This window comes from Podarcis bocagei, assembly GCF_964188305.1.
Source record: "Podarcis bocagei genome assembly, chromosome: W".
Lineage (NCBI taxonomy): Eukaryota > Metazoa > Chordata > Lepidosauria > Squamata > Lacertidae > Podarcis > Podarcis bocagei.
This window is the reverse complement of record NC_138131.1, coordinates 33067046-33086118: the sequence shown is the minus strand read 5'-3', so window position 1 is coordinate 33086118 and position 19073 is coordinate 33067046. Positions and strand designations below refer to the sequence as shown.

The 19073-nt window shown below is 46.4% G+C and overlaps 2 protein-coding genes across 2 annotated transcripts in view; one reads left to right on the top strand and one right to left on the bottom strand.

The window, feature by feature from the left end:
- The window catches only part of LOC308577903 (uncharacterized protein), a 238824-nt gene that overhangs the window by 114691 nt on the left and 105060 nt on the right, over positions 1-19073 (top strand). The gene's annotated exons all lie outside the window — the stretch shown is intronic.
- LOC308577976 (uncharacterized protein) lies at positions 14391-17111 on the bottom strand. The gene is made up of 2 exons (XM_081178297.1): positions 14598-17111; positions 14391-14493 (listed from the first exon to the last, which is right to left on the bottom strand). Exon 1 carries the CDS (start codon positions 16949-16951, stop codon positions 15203-15205), a length of 1749 nt encoding a protein of 582 aa, XP_081034423.1. The 5' UTR covers positions 16952-17111; the 3' UTR covers positions 14391-14493; positions 14598-15202.

Genomic DNA, 19073 nt, shown 5'->3' with positions numbered 1-19073 from the left:
CCCCTCTTCTCCTGCTTCCAAAGGGGGTTCAGTAATTTTATTTTTCTTTTATTTAATTTAAATTCATCATTAATACACATATACAAGCATACAAACATACATTTCTTACAATCCTTAAAAATGTTCAAACATACTTACACTCAATCCCACAAATAGTTCCTTTCCCCATCACCATCCACCAACCCTTCACCCCACCTTTGTGTTTGACTTCCAATCTACTCAATTACAATTTCTTTCCACTTCTATTACTTTCTTTCACACACCTTTACCCTAATTTCATACTTCTTTTTCTATTACACATTGTTTTCCATCTTATTTGATATTTCAGTATTTGAAACGGAACTTGTTTATTCTAATAGGAGTTCTGATTTTTCGATATGATTTTGCAAGTATCTTTTAAACACCTTCCAGTCCCTATCTATCTTTTCTTTTGAAATCCTTCCAATTTCTTCCATTGTTTTGGATATATTGTAATACTCCAATAATTTGGCAAGCCACTCTGTTTTTGTCGGTATTATACCACTTTTCCAGTTTTTCGCAATCAATAGCCTTGCGGTGTGGTGTAGTGGTTAAGAGCGGTAGTCTCGTAATCTGGGGAACCGGGTTCGCGTCTCCGCTCCTCCACATGCAGCTGCTGGGTGACCTTGGGCCAGTCACACTTCTTTGAAGTCTCTCAGCCCCACTCACCTCACAGAGTGTTTGTTGTGGGGGAGGAAGGGAAAGGAGAATGTTAGCCGCTTTGAGACTCCTGAAGGGGAGTGAAAGGCGGGATATCAAATCCAAACTCTTCTTCTTCTTCTTCTTCTTGCTGCTACTGTTGCGTATAAATATAAGGTCTTATCTTCTTCCCTTAGGCTTCCTGGTACTATTCCCAATAGAAAACCTTCTGGCGTTTTCCTAAATGAGTATCTAAACATTTTTTTCATCTCATTATATATTATTTCCCAAAATTGTTTGATGTTTAAACAATTCCACCATATATGTATCATAGTACCTTTTCCCGTGTTGCATCGCCAGCAGATATCGCTACAGTTTTTATTCATTTTTGCTATTTTTTCAGGTGTTAAATACCATCTATGTTGCATTTTAAGGTAATTTTCTTTCAGTATATAACACATGGTGAATTTCATATCTTCTTTCCACAATTTTTCCCATTGTTCAAACATAATATTTTTCCCAATATCTTGCGCCCATTTAATCATTGATGCTTTAACCAATTCATCCTTTGTTTCCCACTCTAAAATCAGATTATACAATTTAGATATATTTTTTGATTTTTCTTGTATTAAATATTTATCAAATTTTGATATTTCTTTTTCAAATCCTAACTTTTTGTCTTTTGCTAATCTATACTTAATTTGAATATATTGGAACCAATCACTAATATGAGCTTTAATCTCTGTGTAGTCCTTTAATTCCAATTCTCCGTTTTCTTCCTTTAATACAGTTTTATAGGTAGCCCAATTTTCTTTCATATTTAATTTTTTCACTGCGACAATTTCTGCTGGCGATGCCCACCAGGGAGTTTTCGGTTCTAAGAGTCTTTTATATTTCTCCCATATTTTATATATAGATTTTCTGATTATATGCCCTAGGAAGCCTTTATGTACTCTCACTTTTTCATCTATTAAATAGGCATGCCATCCAAATCTCGTCTCTACTCCCTCTAAATCCAATACATCCGAGTCATCTAATTTGATCCATTCCTTTAGCCAGGTCAGACCAACCGCATCGTGATATAACTCCATATCTGGGAGACCAAATCCTCCTCTCTCCTTCTTATCTATCATTATTTTGTGTTTTATTCTTGGCTTTTTCCCTGACCATATGAATTTAGCCAAATCTCTTTTCCAATTATTAAAACATTTATCTCCTCCTAGTATTGGGATACTTTGAAATAAAAACATCATCCTTGGTAATATGTTCATCTTTATTACCGATATTTTCCCTAGTAAGGAAAGATTTAATTTCCCCCATACTTGCAAGTCATTTTTTATTTCATTCCATGTTTTCCCATAGTTCTCATTACTTAAGTCTATAGTATTTGTTGTTAAATTTATTCCAAGATACCTTATTTTCTTTTTAATTTCCAATCCTGTAATTTCTTGTAATTTCACTTTATCTTTTTCTTCCATATTTTTCACTAGTATTTTGGTTTTCCCATAGTTTAATTTGAATCCTGCTAATCTGCCATATTCGTTTATGCATTCCAATATTCTAGGTGTACATTGTAGGGGATTTTCTGTTGTGATCATAACATCGTCTGCAAAGGCTCTTAACTTATATCTTTTTTCACCAACTGCTATTCCTCTTATTTGGTTGTCCTGCCTTATTTTCTTTAATAGAACCTCTAATACTATTATAAATAACATTGGGGATAGGGGGCATCCTTGTCTTGTACCTTTAAAGATGTTGATTTCTTCTCCAAACTCTCCATTAATAATAATTTTTGCTTTCTGTTGGTTATATATTGCATTTATACCTTTTTGGAATTTTTCACCTAGACACAATTCTTTTAATAGTTTTTTCATAAATTCCCATGAGATTTTGTCGAAAGCCTTCTCCGCATCGATTGAAATCAGGGCTGCTTGTTTGTTTCTTCTTACTTGTAGATATTCCATTATGTCTATTATATTTCTGATATTATCCTTTATTTGTCTACCTTCCACAAATCCAGCCTGATTTTTATGTACTATTTTCCCTCTAATTTTTTTCAACCTATTAGCCAATAATCCTGCGTAAATTTTATAATCGGAATTTAACAATGAAATGGGTCTATAATTTGAGACCGATTCCAAATCCGTACCTTGTTTTGGCAGGAGCGTTATATACCCTTGAGTCCAAGAGTCTGGAATATTCCCCTTCTCTACTGCTTCCTCTATTACTTCTTTTAGTGGGTCAATTAATTCATTTAACATTTCTTTGTAATATTCTGCTGGTATGCCATCTGGACCTGGGGATTTCCCTATTTTTAATTTTTGAATTGATTCCTTAATTTCTACGGTTGATATTGGTTCATTTAATAATTTATGGTCTTCTTCTGCTATCTCTATTAATTTATTTTTCTTTATATATTCCTCTATTTCTTCTATTGGCACTTCATCTTTTTGATATAATTTTTTGTAATATTTTTCAAATTCTTTTTTAATTTCTGTCATATCCCTTATTGTCCTCTCTTCTACTTTTATTTTATTGATGTGGGTTTCTTGTAAGCAAGCAAGGTCCCACTTCTGCCTCTCTAAGATACGTTCTATTTTCTGCCTCTTCCTCCTATTATTTAGACCATTCACGTTCCATGATAACAATTTAAATTTCATTATTTATTAGTTAAAAAATTCTAAAGTTAATGGAAAGAGTTTACGTTATCTGCAGTGGTAAAGGAGAGGGGTTTTGTAATAGTTATTGGTCTGATTATTTACCACTGGCGTAGTTCTTTATCCTTCCACCCTTTGCTGAGCTTTTTCTTCTTCTTCCGCCTCATCCGATAGCTCTCCCTGTCTTCCTTCCTCATTTCTTACTTCACTTTTCCCACCTCCTAATTCTCCTCGATACTTCCTCCAAAACATATCTGCTTCCTCAAATGTCTCAAATCGTCTTCTTTTTCCTTTGAAGTTGAAGGAAATCCCCACTGGGTATTCCCATCTGAAAGATATTGCTTTGGCCTTTAATGCTTTTGTTAGAAATTGGAATTGCTGTCTCTTTTTTATCAGCCTAGGTGGGACTTCTCGTAAAATTATTATTTCCTTTCCATCTATGGTTAATTTGTTCTTACTCTTTAGTTGGAGGATCTTATCTTTCATCCAATTCGATGTTGTCAGGGAACTGACATCGGAGGAAGGGGAGGTGGAAGTACTCACAGAGGCTGGGAGGGAGTCAGCAGCTAAAGCAGGGACCAGCAGGGGGAGAGAGAGTACTTTGGAGGAGGATCTCATGAATGCTGACAGAGACGCAGCAGCCAAAGCAGGAACTAGCAGGGAAGAGGGAGGGATGAGGGACACGTCCAGCGAGAACAGCGGGGAGGTGTCAGAAGCTCCCATAGGGAGACCCATGCTTCGCCGGAAGCTGCCACGTCGTGAGTCCAGGAGACGCGTTTCCGTTAAGGAGCTTCTATGCTGGAAGCGCTTCCGCAGACAGCCACTGTCAGACTCTACGAGTGATTAGAGCAGACATATTTGAGGAGCTCTGTCACACACAGAGGTTTGTGGAGCCGCACAAACTCTGAGGGAGCACGATTTTACGCACAAGCAGCTAATCATCCCATCACAGCAGTCTGACAGTCTCTGTACGCTGCCTGTGCAGGAGAAAGCATCATGAGCGACCCAGCCGGAACCGGAGGAGCAGGGGTTGGAGCTGGTCCAAGCTTGGAAGAAAGATACCGAGCGTTGGAAGTCCAACTTGCGCTGCAGACGGCGAGGCTTGAGGAGAGAAGGGCTCAGGATGCAGACAAGAAGGGGAGAGCCACCCAGTTCCCCAGAAAGGTACCAGGATTGGTGCAGAAGTTTGGGGGGGACCCCAAGGACTACCATGCCTTTAGGACAGAGATGCAATATGCCCTTAATGTGCAGTTTGATGAGTTCCCTGATGAGGAATCGCGAGTTGCGTTCGTGATTGGGCATCTTGAGAAGGGTGCGAGGGACTGGGTTCGACCCCTGATGGCAACGCACAATGACGTCTTAAAGGACACTATGAAGTTCTTTCGTGCAATGGATATCATGTTTTCCAGCGATATTGAGGAAGGGGTGGTGCGCAGACAGTTAATGGCTTGCAAGCAGGGAAGCCGATCTGTCCGTGAGTACTGGACTGAGTTTACCATGCTGGTTCACAGATTGGGGTGGGATTTATCGGCGGCACCCATTCAGATGCTATTTGAAGAAGGTCTTTCTTCGGCTGTGAAAGACGAACTGTCCCGGAGCCCCAGGGCGGTGTCTATGGATCAGCTGACCAAATCTGCGCTGACCATAGGAGCGCGCCAGGAGGCAAGAGCCTTGGAGAGGCGGGAAGGGAGAGGGGAACGTTGGAAGGAGTTCCGCATTCCAGACATTCCTGAGCCAGCTTTCCCGCCGGCAGAGCCGATGGAAATCGGAACAGCGCGCGCGCGCGCAGTTTCAAAACCCAGTGAGGGGGCTAAGAAGGAGGGAAAGGGCGCCCGGAAATGCTATCTCTGCCAACAGCCAGGCCACTTTGCCAGAGTCTGCCCCCAGAGGAAGGAATGGCAAGGGATGGTGGGAGCTGTTGAGGGAGGAGAGCAGGGGGAAACGGAGCAGGTAAAAGCCAACGCCTGGTTGCCACAGTCGGGGCACTGCAGCCAGGCCAAAGAGCAGTGAAAGTGCCCGTGCCAGAAGCTCCTCAACCTGCTCTAGTGATTGAAGTGTCGCTAGAGCTGCAAAATGGACACCCCCTAAAAATAAAGGCGCTGTTGGACTCAGGCAGCTCCTGCAATTTTATGAGCAAGGAGTTTGCTGCTGAACACCAGATACAGACGATCCCTTTAAGCAACCCCCTGCAGGTGACCACGATCGATGGCAGGGAGTTGTTGGGAGGAGGAGTCAGCTTGCAGACCGTCCCAATGATAATGAGGGTGGCCAGGCACACAGAACTGATAGCGTTTAATGTGGCCACCTTGGGAGGCGCTCCCATTATTTTGGGAATGAGCTGGCTAGCGCTACATGATCCGCTGGTGGGCTGGCATCAAAGAGTGGTTTCCTTTGGTTCAGCACATTGCTTAGAACACTGCAAAGGGGAAAAGGGTTCAGCAGGGGCCCAAGCCACCCTAGCAGGGACTGAAGTAATGGAGAAGGTGAAGGTACCACCACAGTATGCAGATCTCAGCGACGTGTTCAGCGAGAAGGAAGCTGACCAACTACCCCCGCATAGGCCCTTTGATTGCCAGATCAATTTACTCCCTGGAGCACAGCTTCCTGTAGGCAAGTTGTATGCCATGTCAGACAGAGAAATGCAGGAGTTGCGAGAGTTCATTGACAAGAACCTGAAGAGAGGCTTCATCAGAGAGTCCAAAGCAGCGGGGGGTAGCCCAGTGTTTTTTGTGGATAAAAAGCACACGGACAAGCCGAGACTTGTATGTGATTTCAGGCGGTTAAATGCAGTGACAGAACCAGTGGCTTTCCCTATGCCCAGGATTGATGATATTTTGACCAGGGTGCGGAAGGGAAAGATTTTTACAAAGCTGGATCTAAGGGGGGCGTACAACCTGATACGTATAAGGAAAGGGGATGAATGGAAAACCACCATGTTCACCCCTTTGGGGGCATTTGAATATCTCGTTATGCCTTTTGGATTACAAGCAGGCTCAGCGTGCTTTCAATCGTTTATGAACCACGTACTGGGGCCTTTGCTCTACAAGAATTGCGTGGCCTTCCTAGATGATGTGTTGGTGTATTCGGAGAATGAGGAGCAACATGTGAGAGACGTCAGAGAAGTGTTGAGCAGGCTGCAAGCCAACAGGCTGTGGGTGAAACTGGAGAAGTGTCAGTTTCATACCAAGGAGGTGGAATTGCTGGGGTACCTCCTGTCAGACAAGGGATTGGCCATGGATCCCGGCAAGGTTCAGGCAGTGCTGGAATGGAAAACACCCAAAACCAAGAAGGATGTGCAGAGGTTCCTAGGGTTTGGAAACTTTTATCGTAAGTTCATCCGAAACTTCGCCCACCTGACGGCGCCCATTACGGACTGTCTCAGCAGTAAAAAGAAGTTTGTTTGGACTGCGGAGGCGGAGCGAGCGTTTGAGGAACTGAAAAGGGCCTTCGCCTCTGAAGGACAACTTCTGCATGTGGATTTACAAAAAAAGCTGAGGGTCGAAACAGACGCATCTGACAGAGCCATAGGGGCGGTGCTTCTTCTTCTGCAGCCAGGGAAGGAGGAGTCAGAGTGGCGACCGTGTGCCTTCTTTTCGCGAAAGTTGAACAAATCCGAGAGGAACTACACGGTGTACGACCGGGAACTTCTTGCCATTTATGAGGCTTTCCGGAGATGGAGGCACCTGCTAATTGGTGCACAACATAAGGTGCAAGTGTGCACGGACCATAAGAATCTAGAGTATTGGAGAACTGCGCGAGTGCTCAACCAACGGCAGTTGAGATGGGCCCAGGAGTTCTCCAAATTTAACTTTGAGATTTGTTACGTGCCAGGCCCAGAGAACGTTAGGGCGGACGCTCTCTCACGCAAACCTGAATATTTGGAGGGGGAGGGAGCACCCGAAGAGACCCATGTCATTCCAGAGGACCGCTGGGTGTGTGGGGCGGCATTGGTGGGGCAAAGGGAATTGGTAGAGGGGACGGTGCATGATGAATACGCCCAGGACAAACTCAGGGGTCTCAGGAGGGAGGGAGACAAACCCGGGGGTTTTGAGGAGAGAAACGGGGCGTTGTACTACAAGGGAGCGTTATATATACCTGAAGGTGAATTGAGGGAGAAGGTACTCAAGCAACTGCACGATAGCCCAACAGCAGGGCATTTTGGGCAACACAAAACCATGTGGCTGGTTAGCAGGGAATTTTGGTGGCCCAAGGTCAGGGAAGATGTGCGGGAGTATGTGAGAGGGTGTGACCAATGCCAACGAGCCAAGGGGGAGAGGCGGGCACCGGCAGGTTTATTAGAACCACTACCCACACCTGAAAGACCATGGGAAACAGTGGCAATAGATTTCATGACTGATCTGCCAAGGTCCAGAGGGAAAACAGCCATAATGGTTGTGGTAGACCTGTTAACCAAAATGGCCCACTTTATAGCCTGTTCACATGCGGTCACAGCAGAAGAAACCGCTAAATTGTTTGTAGAAAATGTGTTTAGGTTGCATGGCGCCCCCTTGAGGGTGGTTTCAGACCGAGGGAAACAATTTACGTCCAGGTTCTGGAGGAAGCTCATGAGCTTACTGCATGTAGAGGTTAATTTCTCAACTGCCCGGCATCCAGAAACCAACGGGCAGGCGGAAAGAGCTAATGGTGTCCTCCAGCAATATTTGAGGTGTTATGTGAATGACAGAGAGAATGATTGGGTGGAGAAGCTGGCGTTGGCAGAATTTGCCTACAACAATGCAGAGAACGTGTCCACGGGGATGAGCCCCTTTTTGGCTAATCATGGGTGCCATCCCCGAGCCTTCCCAGGGGGGGAAGGGGAGAACTGGAGCGTTCCAGCTGCAGAACAGTTCGTTGAAGAAATGGAAGCGATCCATCGCCAGCTCCAACTTAACTTAAACAGGGCCAAGGAGGAATATAAGAGGCAGGCAGACAAAAACAGAAGGGAAGGTGAAAGCATTAGGGTGGGGGACCAGGTGTGGCTGTCAACCCAAGGGTTACCATTCAAAGGGGGTTGTAAGAAGTTAAGACCCAAAAGGCTGGGCCCATTTGAAGTCACGCAGCAGGTCAACCCAGTGGCTTTCAGACTCCGGTTACCGAACCACATGAAGCTGCACCCAGTTTTCCACAGGTCGTTGCTGTCACCGTATAAAGGGGACAGAGAAGGGAGGGTCAATAGGGGACCAGCAATGGAGGAGAAGGAACACAGCTACCATGTAGCGGAGATTCTCGATTCCAGGTGGAAGGGAGATCAAGTAGAGTATTTGGTGATGTGGGAAGGGGAGCCGGAGTCGGAAAACACCTGGGTCATGGCAGAGGAGGTAGATGACGAGGTTTTAATAGAAACTTTTCATCAGAGATTCCCACGTAAACCTCAGCCAGTGGCGAGGTTCCGGAGGGAATACTTTGCCACCACCGACGAAGAAGAAGAGTTGGAGGGGTTCTTTGATTCCGAAGAGGAGGAGGATTCAGCGAGCCGGAACGAAGACCGATGGAGAGAAATGTTCGAGACGTCTGAAGATGAAGAGGATTCTTTTCGGGGTTTTAACTCCTCACCGCCCAGAGGAGAGAGTATGGGCGGGGGGGAAGGGGGCCCTGGAGGGGAGGTGGATGTCAGGGAACTGACATCGGAGGAAGGGGAGGTGGAAGTACTCTCAGAGGCTGGGAGGGAGTCAGCAGCTAAAGCAGGGACCAGCAGGGGGAGAGAGAGTACTTTGGAGGAGGATCTCATGAATGCTGACAGAGACGCAGCAGCCAAAGCAGGAACTAGCAGGGAAGAGGGAGGGATGAGGGACACGTCCAGCGAGAACAGCGGGGAGGTGTCAGAAGCTCCCATAGGGAGACCCATGCTTCGCCGGAAGCTGCCACGTCGTGAGTCCAGGAGACGCGTTTCCGTTAAGGAGCTTCTATGCTGGAAGCGCTTCCGCAGACAGCCACTGTCAGACTCTACGAGTGATTAGAGCAGACATATTTGAGGAGCTCTGTCACACACAGAGGTTTGTGGAGCCGCACAAACTCTGAGGGAGCACGATTTTACGCACAAGCAGCTAATCATCCCATCACAGATGTGAATACAATGATGCAGTCTGCCGGCCATTTGTTCATTTTTGCTTTTCTTGAGTTCATTCTGAAGATTTTCTCTGTCTGTTCTATTATGTCTTTTTCCTGTAAATGTAGCCACTTTGCTAAAGTTTCAATCATCTTCTTCCAAATATCCTCCTTCTCCTCTTCTGGAACATTTCTGAATCTCAATGTCTTCTCTTTAATCTGCATCTGTATCATTGCTAGCGCATCCCCAGTAGCTTCCTGGATTGCTTTTTGTTCCTCCATCTCCTTTTTCAATTTGTCCATTTCTTTTCTTTGTTCCCTTTGTTCTTTGCTAATTTTCTTCACCATCTCATCCATTTGTTGATTCTTATTCTTAATTTCTTGCACTTTCTTGTCTGTCTCCTTCATTCCTTCTAGGACTTCTGTTAATTTTTCCTTTATTTCTTCATTTTCTTTTTCATTTTTTTCATTGTGTTTTCTAATTTTTCCAATTTCCCATCAATTGTGTTAATTTTTTCTTCCAACTCTTTTCTCAATCCTCCCAAGTCCAGTTTCAAACTAATAATAAGCTCCCTCAAGTCCATTTCTTCAAGGCCTGAGTTTCTTCTTAATTGTTGCTGTTGACTTCCAGTTCCAGTCTGTTTTTTAATTGCATGAGACATTTTGCGTTCTCTTTTCCAACCACCAGATGTCCTTCTATTGTTCCAATTTTCCTTTGTTACTGCTTTTCCTACTTTGCCCACTGGGTGTCACTGTGTTCTTATTAACTCAGCTTGCCAGCTTCTGCCCTCCTTTAATCCTCTCTTTCACTATTTTGTCTTCGTCACTTCCTCCTTCTTCCTCCTTCTTGATGATTACTCAGCGTCTTCAGACCTGTGACGCCATCTTATGACTCTCAGCACCGCGCCGCTTGCCCCGCTTCGCCCCAGAGCCCATAATTGGGTTCCTTTACAAATTGGGGGGGCGCGAAAGGTGCCCGCCGAGTCCCACGGTCACAGGCTTCACCCGCCTGTGATTTTTTAAAGGGTCCCCGCTTCGCCGTAGCAGAACAGACCTGATTTACGTAGAGCCAGTCCCTCCGGATCAGAGGGAGTCCGCCATTACCGATGGCACCACCCCAGAAGTCGAAAGCCATCTGAACTTTTGAAGTGCTTTCGCCTGTTGCAAAGCTTAGCAGAGTATAGCAGAGTACTGCAGCGTTTTTTAGGCAACTCTTGAGATTGCCCAGGCAGGATGACGATCAGGAACAAAGACTGACGACTAGTAACTTGATTCTTGTAGTTTATCATATACAGCAGTAAACATACAAGCTATCTACAAGTTACTATTTACAACATGACTTCTTCACTCTCAGCAACTCCTCAGCACTAACCAAACCACTTACTCCTCAACACTAGTGTCATAGGTCATGCTGACTATATGAGGGACCTCAGCCAATCACTGAGCTGTTGCTGGGTCTTCTTATCTCTAGGCAGATTCCTTTCATGCTCTGTCTTCCCAGGCTGTGGAGACACTAATTGCTAACTTGCAAAGCTGCAAGCAAACCATGAATTCCAGCACCCCCTCACAGCTTGCATAGTGCAATTAGTTTCTGAGCACATACAAAGTATTTTCACCAACTTTGTTTTGCAAACCCATGCATTCACACAGCATTTTGTTTTTCACAAATGACAATGGCTTAGTCATTATATCTGACATTCTGGACACTTTCAACATATTCACATGCAATGACAGTCCTGTGTACATTAGTTCTGACATTCTGGTATTTTACTTCCACGTGTTTTGATTTCCCCTTGAACTGCTCAGTTTTACTTAGTGTTATACAGGCTTGGTTGTCCACAAAATCTTTTCCTGGAAAATCTCATTCAGTGCCAAAATCCAACAGTAACTGCTTAAAAAATATTAGCTCATTGCAGAGCTCACTCAAAGCAGCGTATTCCGCTTCCGTGGAAGACACACTAACTATGCTTTGTTTCCTGGATTTCCATCCAATCAGTGATCCACCGAACATGATCACCAGCCCAGTTACAGACTTTCTGTCTGGCAGATTTTCCCAGTCGCTATCTGAGTAGCACTCAAGCATTTCTTCTCCTGCTGAGCTCAATTTCAGAGCAGTTTGCTTTAAGTACCTCAGTATCCTTTTTACTCACAGTGGGTTTGGATACCTGTCTGCTTAAAATCCTCACTGCATAGCAGATATCGGGTCTACTCCACTGTGATATGTACATTAGGCTCCCAATGGCTGATTGGTAGAGATCTGGATGCTCAAACTCAGAGCTTTCATCTGATTGCATTCCTTTAACAAAACCTACTTCCATGAGTGTACTTGCCCCTTTACAATCTTGCATGTTAAAACGTTGCCAGCAGTTGCTTAATTTTGTTTTTCTGACTGAGCAGAAAACTACCATCACTGGCCCGGCACACTTCCACACCCAAATAGTTTTGTACGTAGCCCAGATCTTTTACTTTGAACCTTTTGGGCAACTGCGTGGAAAACTCCTTGATTTGCCTAGCCTCTTTGGCCACATATAGCAAATCATACACAAATACGAAATAAAATTCTTGCTTGTTACCAGTGCCACGCATGTACAAACAGTTATCAGCAACACTGCGTTCGAAACCTAGAGAAACAAGAGTCTCATCTAAACATCTGTTCCACTTGTGTGCTGATTGACGCAAACCATATAGGGCTTTGTGTAATCTGTACACTTTTCCTTATCCTGTTTCAAAACCTGGTGGCTCTGATAAATAAAGTTCTTCATAAGGATTGGCATTCAGAAAAGCCATCTGGATGTCAAAACGATTAACTTTAAGATTGCGCTTTGCTGCAATTGCAAGCAACAAACGCATGCTCTCACTTCTAGCTGTGGGTGCAAACACTTCATCAAAATCCAGTCCTGGTCTCTGGGAAAAACTTTGTGCCACTAAATGCACCTTATATTTATAACCACCAGTAGCCAGAGGCTTTATTTTTTAAACCCATCTACATCCCACCACCATGGCACTCTTTGGCGGTGACGTAGATGTAAACACTCCATGCTCACGGAGAGAGTTCATCTCCTCTTCCATGGCAGCCTTCCAGAGCAAAAATTTGCTCCTTAGGTAAATCCATTACTGGTTTGTAGCTTTGAGGCTCTATAGCTACATGGAACACGTGAGCTGTACCAGGCGTAAAACGATCTGGCGGAATTCCTATGTTCTTCCTCTCTGATCTTCTTGTGAAGGAATGGGTTTCCCAAACCCAAAACTGACTGTGCAGGCATTTTTAAACTGCACCAAAATCCCCATTTCTCCTTAGCTAAAATGCATAAACTTTAGCCGTTGAGCAAATGCAAAACAAGAACACAGCTCTCTTCCTTATCAGTTTGACGGCAAGACTGGCCTTGACTTTACCAGTAGAACAGACACAGACATATCTTATGTCCTGGCCACAAATGACGCAGAGACCCAAGTCTGGGACTAACGCCAGAGCATGTTCTCGGAAGTAGTGACCTCTTGCTCCAAGATAGGAGTAGGAACAGGAATATCCTTTTATGGTCAGAAGTACAGGAAGGAAGATCCTTTTATGGTTGAGAGTACCAGAGCAGGAACATATGTGATGTCAACCTGTGTACGTACGCCAACGTGGTTGGGCTCCTAGGGGAGGAGTGAGAGGGTGCCTGGAGGATATATAAACTGCATGAAACCTGTCATTTCTTTGGACTTGCTGTGGACTCACCACGCAAGTGCCTTCTGCTATCCGGAGAGCAGAATAAACTCTTTCTTTGAACCAACTCAGTGTCATTTTGACTTCCTTCCTCCTGTCACGGAGCAACGCAGGCCCAATCAGTGAACTCCAATAAGGCTACATTTCTTGGTGCATTGGCCGGGAATCCGCGTTCTCCGAGGACAGGACAAAGGACCGAGGCGTCACTGTGAAGCAAACAGCTCGGTCGGCGTCGGTGGCTCCAAGCGCGCACCCTACCATTTCTAGGGGGAGCCCCCCACCCCGTACCTGAGTGGAGATGCAGCAGAGACGGAAGAAAAACAGCAGCTGCACAGGGGAAAGGGTGCCCAAGGGAAGGGAAAGGTAGGCTCCACAACTTGTTTGTGGGAGTCAGGGGTTTGATCAGCCCCGCCCAGTAGGAGCAGTAAAGTGCCGCTGGGTTTAGCCAGTAGAGAGCAGTAGTGTGCCGCTGGTTTGCCGGTAGAAGAGCAGTAAAAGTGCCACCGGCTTTGGGAAGTTTGTGGGTAAAGGGGATTGGGGAGGTGCATGGGTTTTGTATTTGTATGGGGTTTGTATATATGTGTATTTATTTGTGTATGGGGACACTCCAGTGAATGTTTTGAGTGGATGAGACGTTGGGGCTCAGAGCCACTGATGAAGCGAAGTGTGGTCCTTGTAAGGTGCGGTTCCTAGCGACGCGAGTCCGTCTAGGCCACTAATAATAATAATAATAATAATAATAATAATAATAATAATAATAATAATAATTTATTATTTATACCCCGCCCATCTGGCTGGGCCTCCCCAGCCACTCTGGGCGGCTTCCATAAAAACCAAAAATACAATAAAATATCACACGTTAAAAACTTCCCTGAACAGGGCTGCCTTAAGATGTCTCCTGAATGTCAGGTAGTTGTTTATCGCCTTGACATCTGCTGGAAGGGTGTTCCACAGGGCGGGCGCCACTACCGAGAAGGCCCTCTGCCTGGTTCCCTGTAGCTTTGCTTCTCGCAGTGAGGGAACCGCCAGAAGGCCCTCGGCGCTGGACCTCAGCGTCCGGGCAGAATGATGGGGGTGGAGACGCTCCTTCAGGTATACTGGACCGAGGCCGTTTAGGGCTTTAAAGGTCAGCACCAACACTTTGAATTGTGCTCGGAAACGTACTGGGAGCCAATGCAGGTCTTTCAAGACCGGTGTTATATGGTCTCGGCGGCCGCTCCCAGTCACCAGTCTAGCTGCCGCATTCTGGATTAGTTGTAGTTTCCGAGTCACCTTCAAAGGTAGCCCCACGTAGAGTGCATTGCAGTAGTCCAAGCGGGAGATAACCAGAGCATGCACCACTCTGGCGAGACAGTCCGCAGGCAGATAGGGTCTCAGCCTACGTACCAGATGGAGCTGGTAAACAGCTGCCCTGGACACAGATTTGACCTGCGCCTCCATGGACAGCTGTGAGTCCAAAATGACTCCCAGGCTGCGCACCTGGTCCTTCAGGGGCACAGTTACCCCATTCAGGACCAGGGAATCCTCCACACCTGCCCGCCTTCTGTCCCCCAAGAACAGTACTTTTGTCTTGTCAGGATTCAACCTCAATCTGTTAGCCGCCATCCATCCTCCAACCGCCTCCAGACACTCACACAGGACCTTCACCGCCTTCACTGGTTCTGATTTAAAAGAGAGGTAGAGCTGGGTATCATCCGCATACTGATGAACACCCAGCCCAAACCTCCTGATGATCTCTCCCAGCGGCCGCATGTAGATGTTGAAAAGCATGGGGGAGAGGACAGAACCCTGAGGCGCCCCACAAGTGAGAGCCCAGGGGTCTGAACACTCATCCCCCACCACCACTTTCTGAACACGGCCCAGGAGGAAGGAGCGGAACCACTGTATAACAGTGCCCCCAGCTCCCAGCCCCTCAAGACGGTCCAGAAGGATGCTATGGTCGATGGTATCGAACGCCGCTGAGAGATCCAGCAGAACTAGGAAACAGCTCTCACCTTTGTCCCTAGCCCGCCGGAGATCATCAACCAGTGCGACCAAGGCAGTTTCAGTCCCATGATGAGGCCTGAATCCCGACTGGAAGGGATCCAAATGGTCCGCTTCTTCCAGGCGTGCCTGGAGTTGTTCGGCAACCGCTCGCTCAATCACCTTGCCCAGGAATGGAAGATTTGAGACTGGGCGATAGTTGGCCATCGTGGCCGCATCTAAAGATGGTTTTTTTAAGAAGCGGTTTAATAACCGCCTCTTTCAGCGGGTCTGGGAAGGCTCCCTCACGGAGGGAAGCATTCACCACCCCACGAAGCCCATCGCCCAGCCCTTCCCGGCTTGCTTTTATTAGCCAGGATGGGCAAGGATCCAGGAGACAGGTGGTTGGTTTCACTCGTCCAAGCAGCCTGTCCACATCCTCGGAGGTAACAGATTGGAATTGATCCCACTCAACTTGACCAGACAGAACTCTTGCACTCTCCCGCCCCGGCCCTGCTCCCACGGTGGAGTCTACTTCTTCCCGAATCTGAGCGATTTTATCTGCAAAAAACTTTGCAAAATCATTGCAGGAGAACATGTGGCCCGTACTGGGCCCCGATGTTGCAGGTGGTTCCGCTAAATTGTGAACCACCTGAAAAAGTCTCCTGCTGCTGTTTTCTGCAGATGCAATAGAGGCGGTGAAGAAATTCTTCTTCACCGTCGCTATCGCCACTTGGTAGGCTCGACGTTGAGCTCTAACCTGTGTCCGGTCAGATTCGGAATGAGTTATCCGCCACCGGCGCTCTAGCCGTCTCAACGATTGTTTCATTGCCCTCAGATCCGTGGAAAACCACGGGGCTGTCCGGGCTCCATGCAATCGGAGAGGGCGCTTCGGAGCCAAACAGTCAATAGCCCTGGTTAACTCCACATTCCAGCGGGCCACCAGGGAATCAGCTGAAAGGCCATCAACATGGGATAAAGCATCCCCTACCACTCTCTGGAAACCATTTGGATCCATTAAGTGGCGGGGGCGGACCATCCGAATTGGTCCCACCTCCCTGCAGAGGGGATGGGTCGCAGAGAAGTCCAGTTGCACCAGGAAGTGATCTGACCATGGCACTTCTTTCGTTTCGCTTTTACTTAGTGTCAGATCACCAACATCCATAGAGGTAAACACCAGGTCCAAGGCATGTCCACGGCTATGGGTTGGGCCAGACTTATTCAGGGACAGCCCCATGGAGGCCATGCTTTCCACGAAGTCCCGAGCGGCCCCTTGTAAGGTCGTGTCGGCATGAATGTTAAAATCCCCTAGGACGACCAAGCTAGGTGTCTCCAGGAGAACATCCGCCACGACCTGAAGCAGCTCGGGCAGGGAATCCTTGGCGCAGCGGGGAGGTCGGTACACCAAAAGGAATCCTGTACTGCCCCTATTGCCCAACTTCCAGAACATGCACTCAGAAAACTGGGTCTTCCCAATAGGACGCCTGGTGCAAACTAATGACTTCCTAAAAATCACTGCAACCCCCCCTCCCCGCCCACATGACCTGGGTTGCTGTGCGTAAGAGAAACCTGGTGGACAAGCAGCGGCAAGAACAGGCCCATCTGCTTCACCCAACCAAGTCTCTGTTACACAAGCCAGGTCAAATCCTCCATCCATGATCAAGTCATGGATGGCAGTGGTCTTCTGAATCATTGACCTGGCATTGCACAGCAGCACCTTCAGGCTATGTGGGTATCCCTTGCTGATTCTAGTATCCGTCCGGACAGGACCAGACCCGGAGGCAGGGATAGTCCTCAGACAACGACTAAACCTGCCTCCTCTGTAATGACATGGTCTGGTCTTAGCGTAACTCCTCCTCCTACCCGTGATCACTGAGATCGGTTGTCCCAGTGCATCCCCCCCTGTGGAACATGCCCCAGCCATTTTGTGGGCTGGGGCCCACTCCCCGGCAGCCCTGACCCCTCCCCCTAAAAACAAAATAACACCTTAAACAAACAAACAAAACCAATAAAACAATACAAACAAAAAATATAAAAATTACAAAAACATCAAAATAAAAAAATAATAATTCCCCAAGCCCAACCAAACATCAATCCCACCCCCCACATACAAAAAATCCAGAAATTTTTTTTAAAAAACAATTTAAAAACACTCTGTGCCTCTCCGGCAGTAACAACTGTCCTAGTGAGGCCTGTCAGGCCCTGCCCTGTGCCAGGTGGTAAGTGGCAGGGAGGAGCAGGGCCCTCAGGCACTCACTCAGGGAGTCTTCCTGGGCAGCAGGCCGCAAGCAGCACACAGTCCTTATGAGGCCCCAGGCCCCACCCCAAGCCAGATGGTAAGTGGCAAGAGCAGGGCCCTCAAGCACTCACTCAGGGAGTCTTCCTGGGCAGCAGGCCGCAAGCAGCACACAGTCCTTATGAGGCCCCAGGCCCCGCCCCAGGCCAGATGGTAAGTGGCAGGAAGGAACAGGACCCTCAAGCACTCACTCAGGGAGTCTTCCTGGGCAGCAGGCCGCAAGCAGCACGCAGTCCTTATGAGGCCCCAGGCCCCGCCCCAGGCCAGATGGTAAGTGGCAAGAGCAGGGCCCTCAAGCACTCACTCAGGGAGTCTTCCTGGGCAGCAGGCCGCAAGCAGCACACAGTCCTTATGAGGCCCCAGGCCCCGCCCCAGGCCAGATGGTAGGTGGCAAGAGCAGGGCCCTCAAGCACTCACTCAGGGAGTCTTCCTGGGCAGCGGAGAAAGGTGAATGGGTGAGAAACAACTCTAGGTGGACGGAGTGTCTCAGGGCTATGGGGGGAAAAACAAAAACAGCAAACAGCAAACCAACCCCCTTGCAGTGTTTGTTCTTTTTGGACAATTGGAAATGTCAAGCTACAGTTGAAAAAACCCCTTTAAGCTCCTTTCTGTATTCTGGCAGTGACCAGCATATGTGCGCCCAGTTGGCTTGTATTGCCAACACGTGGGGTCCAGGGGAAAAAGAGATGTGCTCTGTAGAGGCACCAGGAATAGAACCCTGCATGAAGGGGTTCTCAATTCTGCCACATTCACTGTGCTGCATGTTAGGGGATTGGGAAACAGACCTTAAAACACCTAGAATCTTGCAGAGTACAAGTATAAAAAAGGATTATTTGGTCTTTAACACTAAAAGTGACATGAGTTGCTCATGAGGTCAAATTTTATATTTTCATGTTAAAGGTGGGAAGGTTTCAATTACTAATACAATCATATAATCATGTACTGGTTTCAGAATTTGAATGTCATCAATTCACTGTGCTTTGAGCTACCTGGTATCTTAATGTTTTTGTTAATAAGTTTGTTTCTTATTGACTCTGTTGCATAAGGTACCCTGAGTGATTTAGAAACCACTTGTTAAATGTTGATCAAAAGTAAAAATGTACAAATGTATGGAAAAAGGTAGTGTTGTCAAAAGGGCAGTGGCGTAGCGTGGGTTGTCAGCACCCGGGGCAAGGCAAATAATTTGCGCCCCCTAACCCGTGGATTTTAGCACTCGAGTCTCTTCCACTAGATTAGTTAAAGAAACCCTTACCCCCTAAGCACATGTATTGTTTGTTATGAAAATACTGATGTAATTAAAGTAAAATGCATCTAAATACAAGTTTATTTTCAAACACTTTATTGAGTGTGAACATGCATCACACATTCTCCACATTTTCAGCAGGTCTATGAATACAAATCTACAAATGTAGTAACCTAGCATGGGCCATGCTATTATATGCCGTCTCACAACCATCGTAAACGACAAAAAATATCAAGAACAAAAACTAAACATCAAAATGAAACCATACCCTGGAGATGATCCAAGACTGGGCTAGATGGAGCCAACTTCCTCAATCCTATACCTCTAATTGTAATTCTTTAATAGAAGTGCAAGATATCAATCTGTATATACAGATTAATTTAAATTCGGCTGCTTTTAATTTGCGCAAATTTTTCAACAACGGAACTGAAATCTACATTAAAGTCTCTCTCAATTGATAGTATTGCTAGATTACTCAGTCTTTCTTGGCTCATTGTAGATCTCTGA

Bases quoted from the DNA above. Each gene is read 5' to 3' on its own strand.
- LOC308577976 (XM_081178297.1), bottom strand. From the start codon at position 16,951: ATGGCTGGGGCATGTTCCACAGGGGGGGATGCACTGGGACAACCGATC.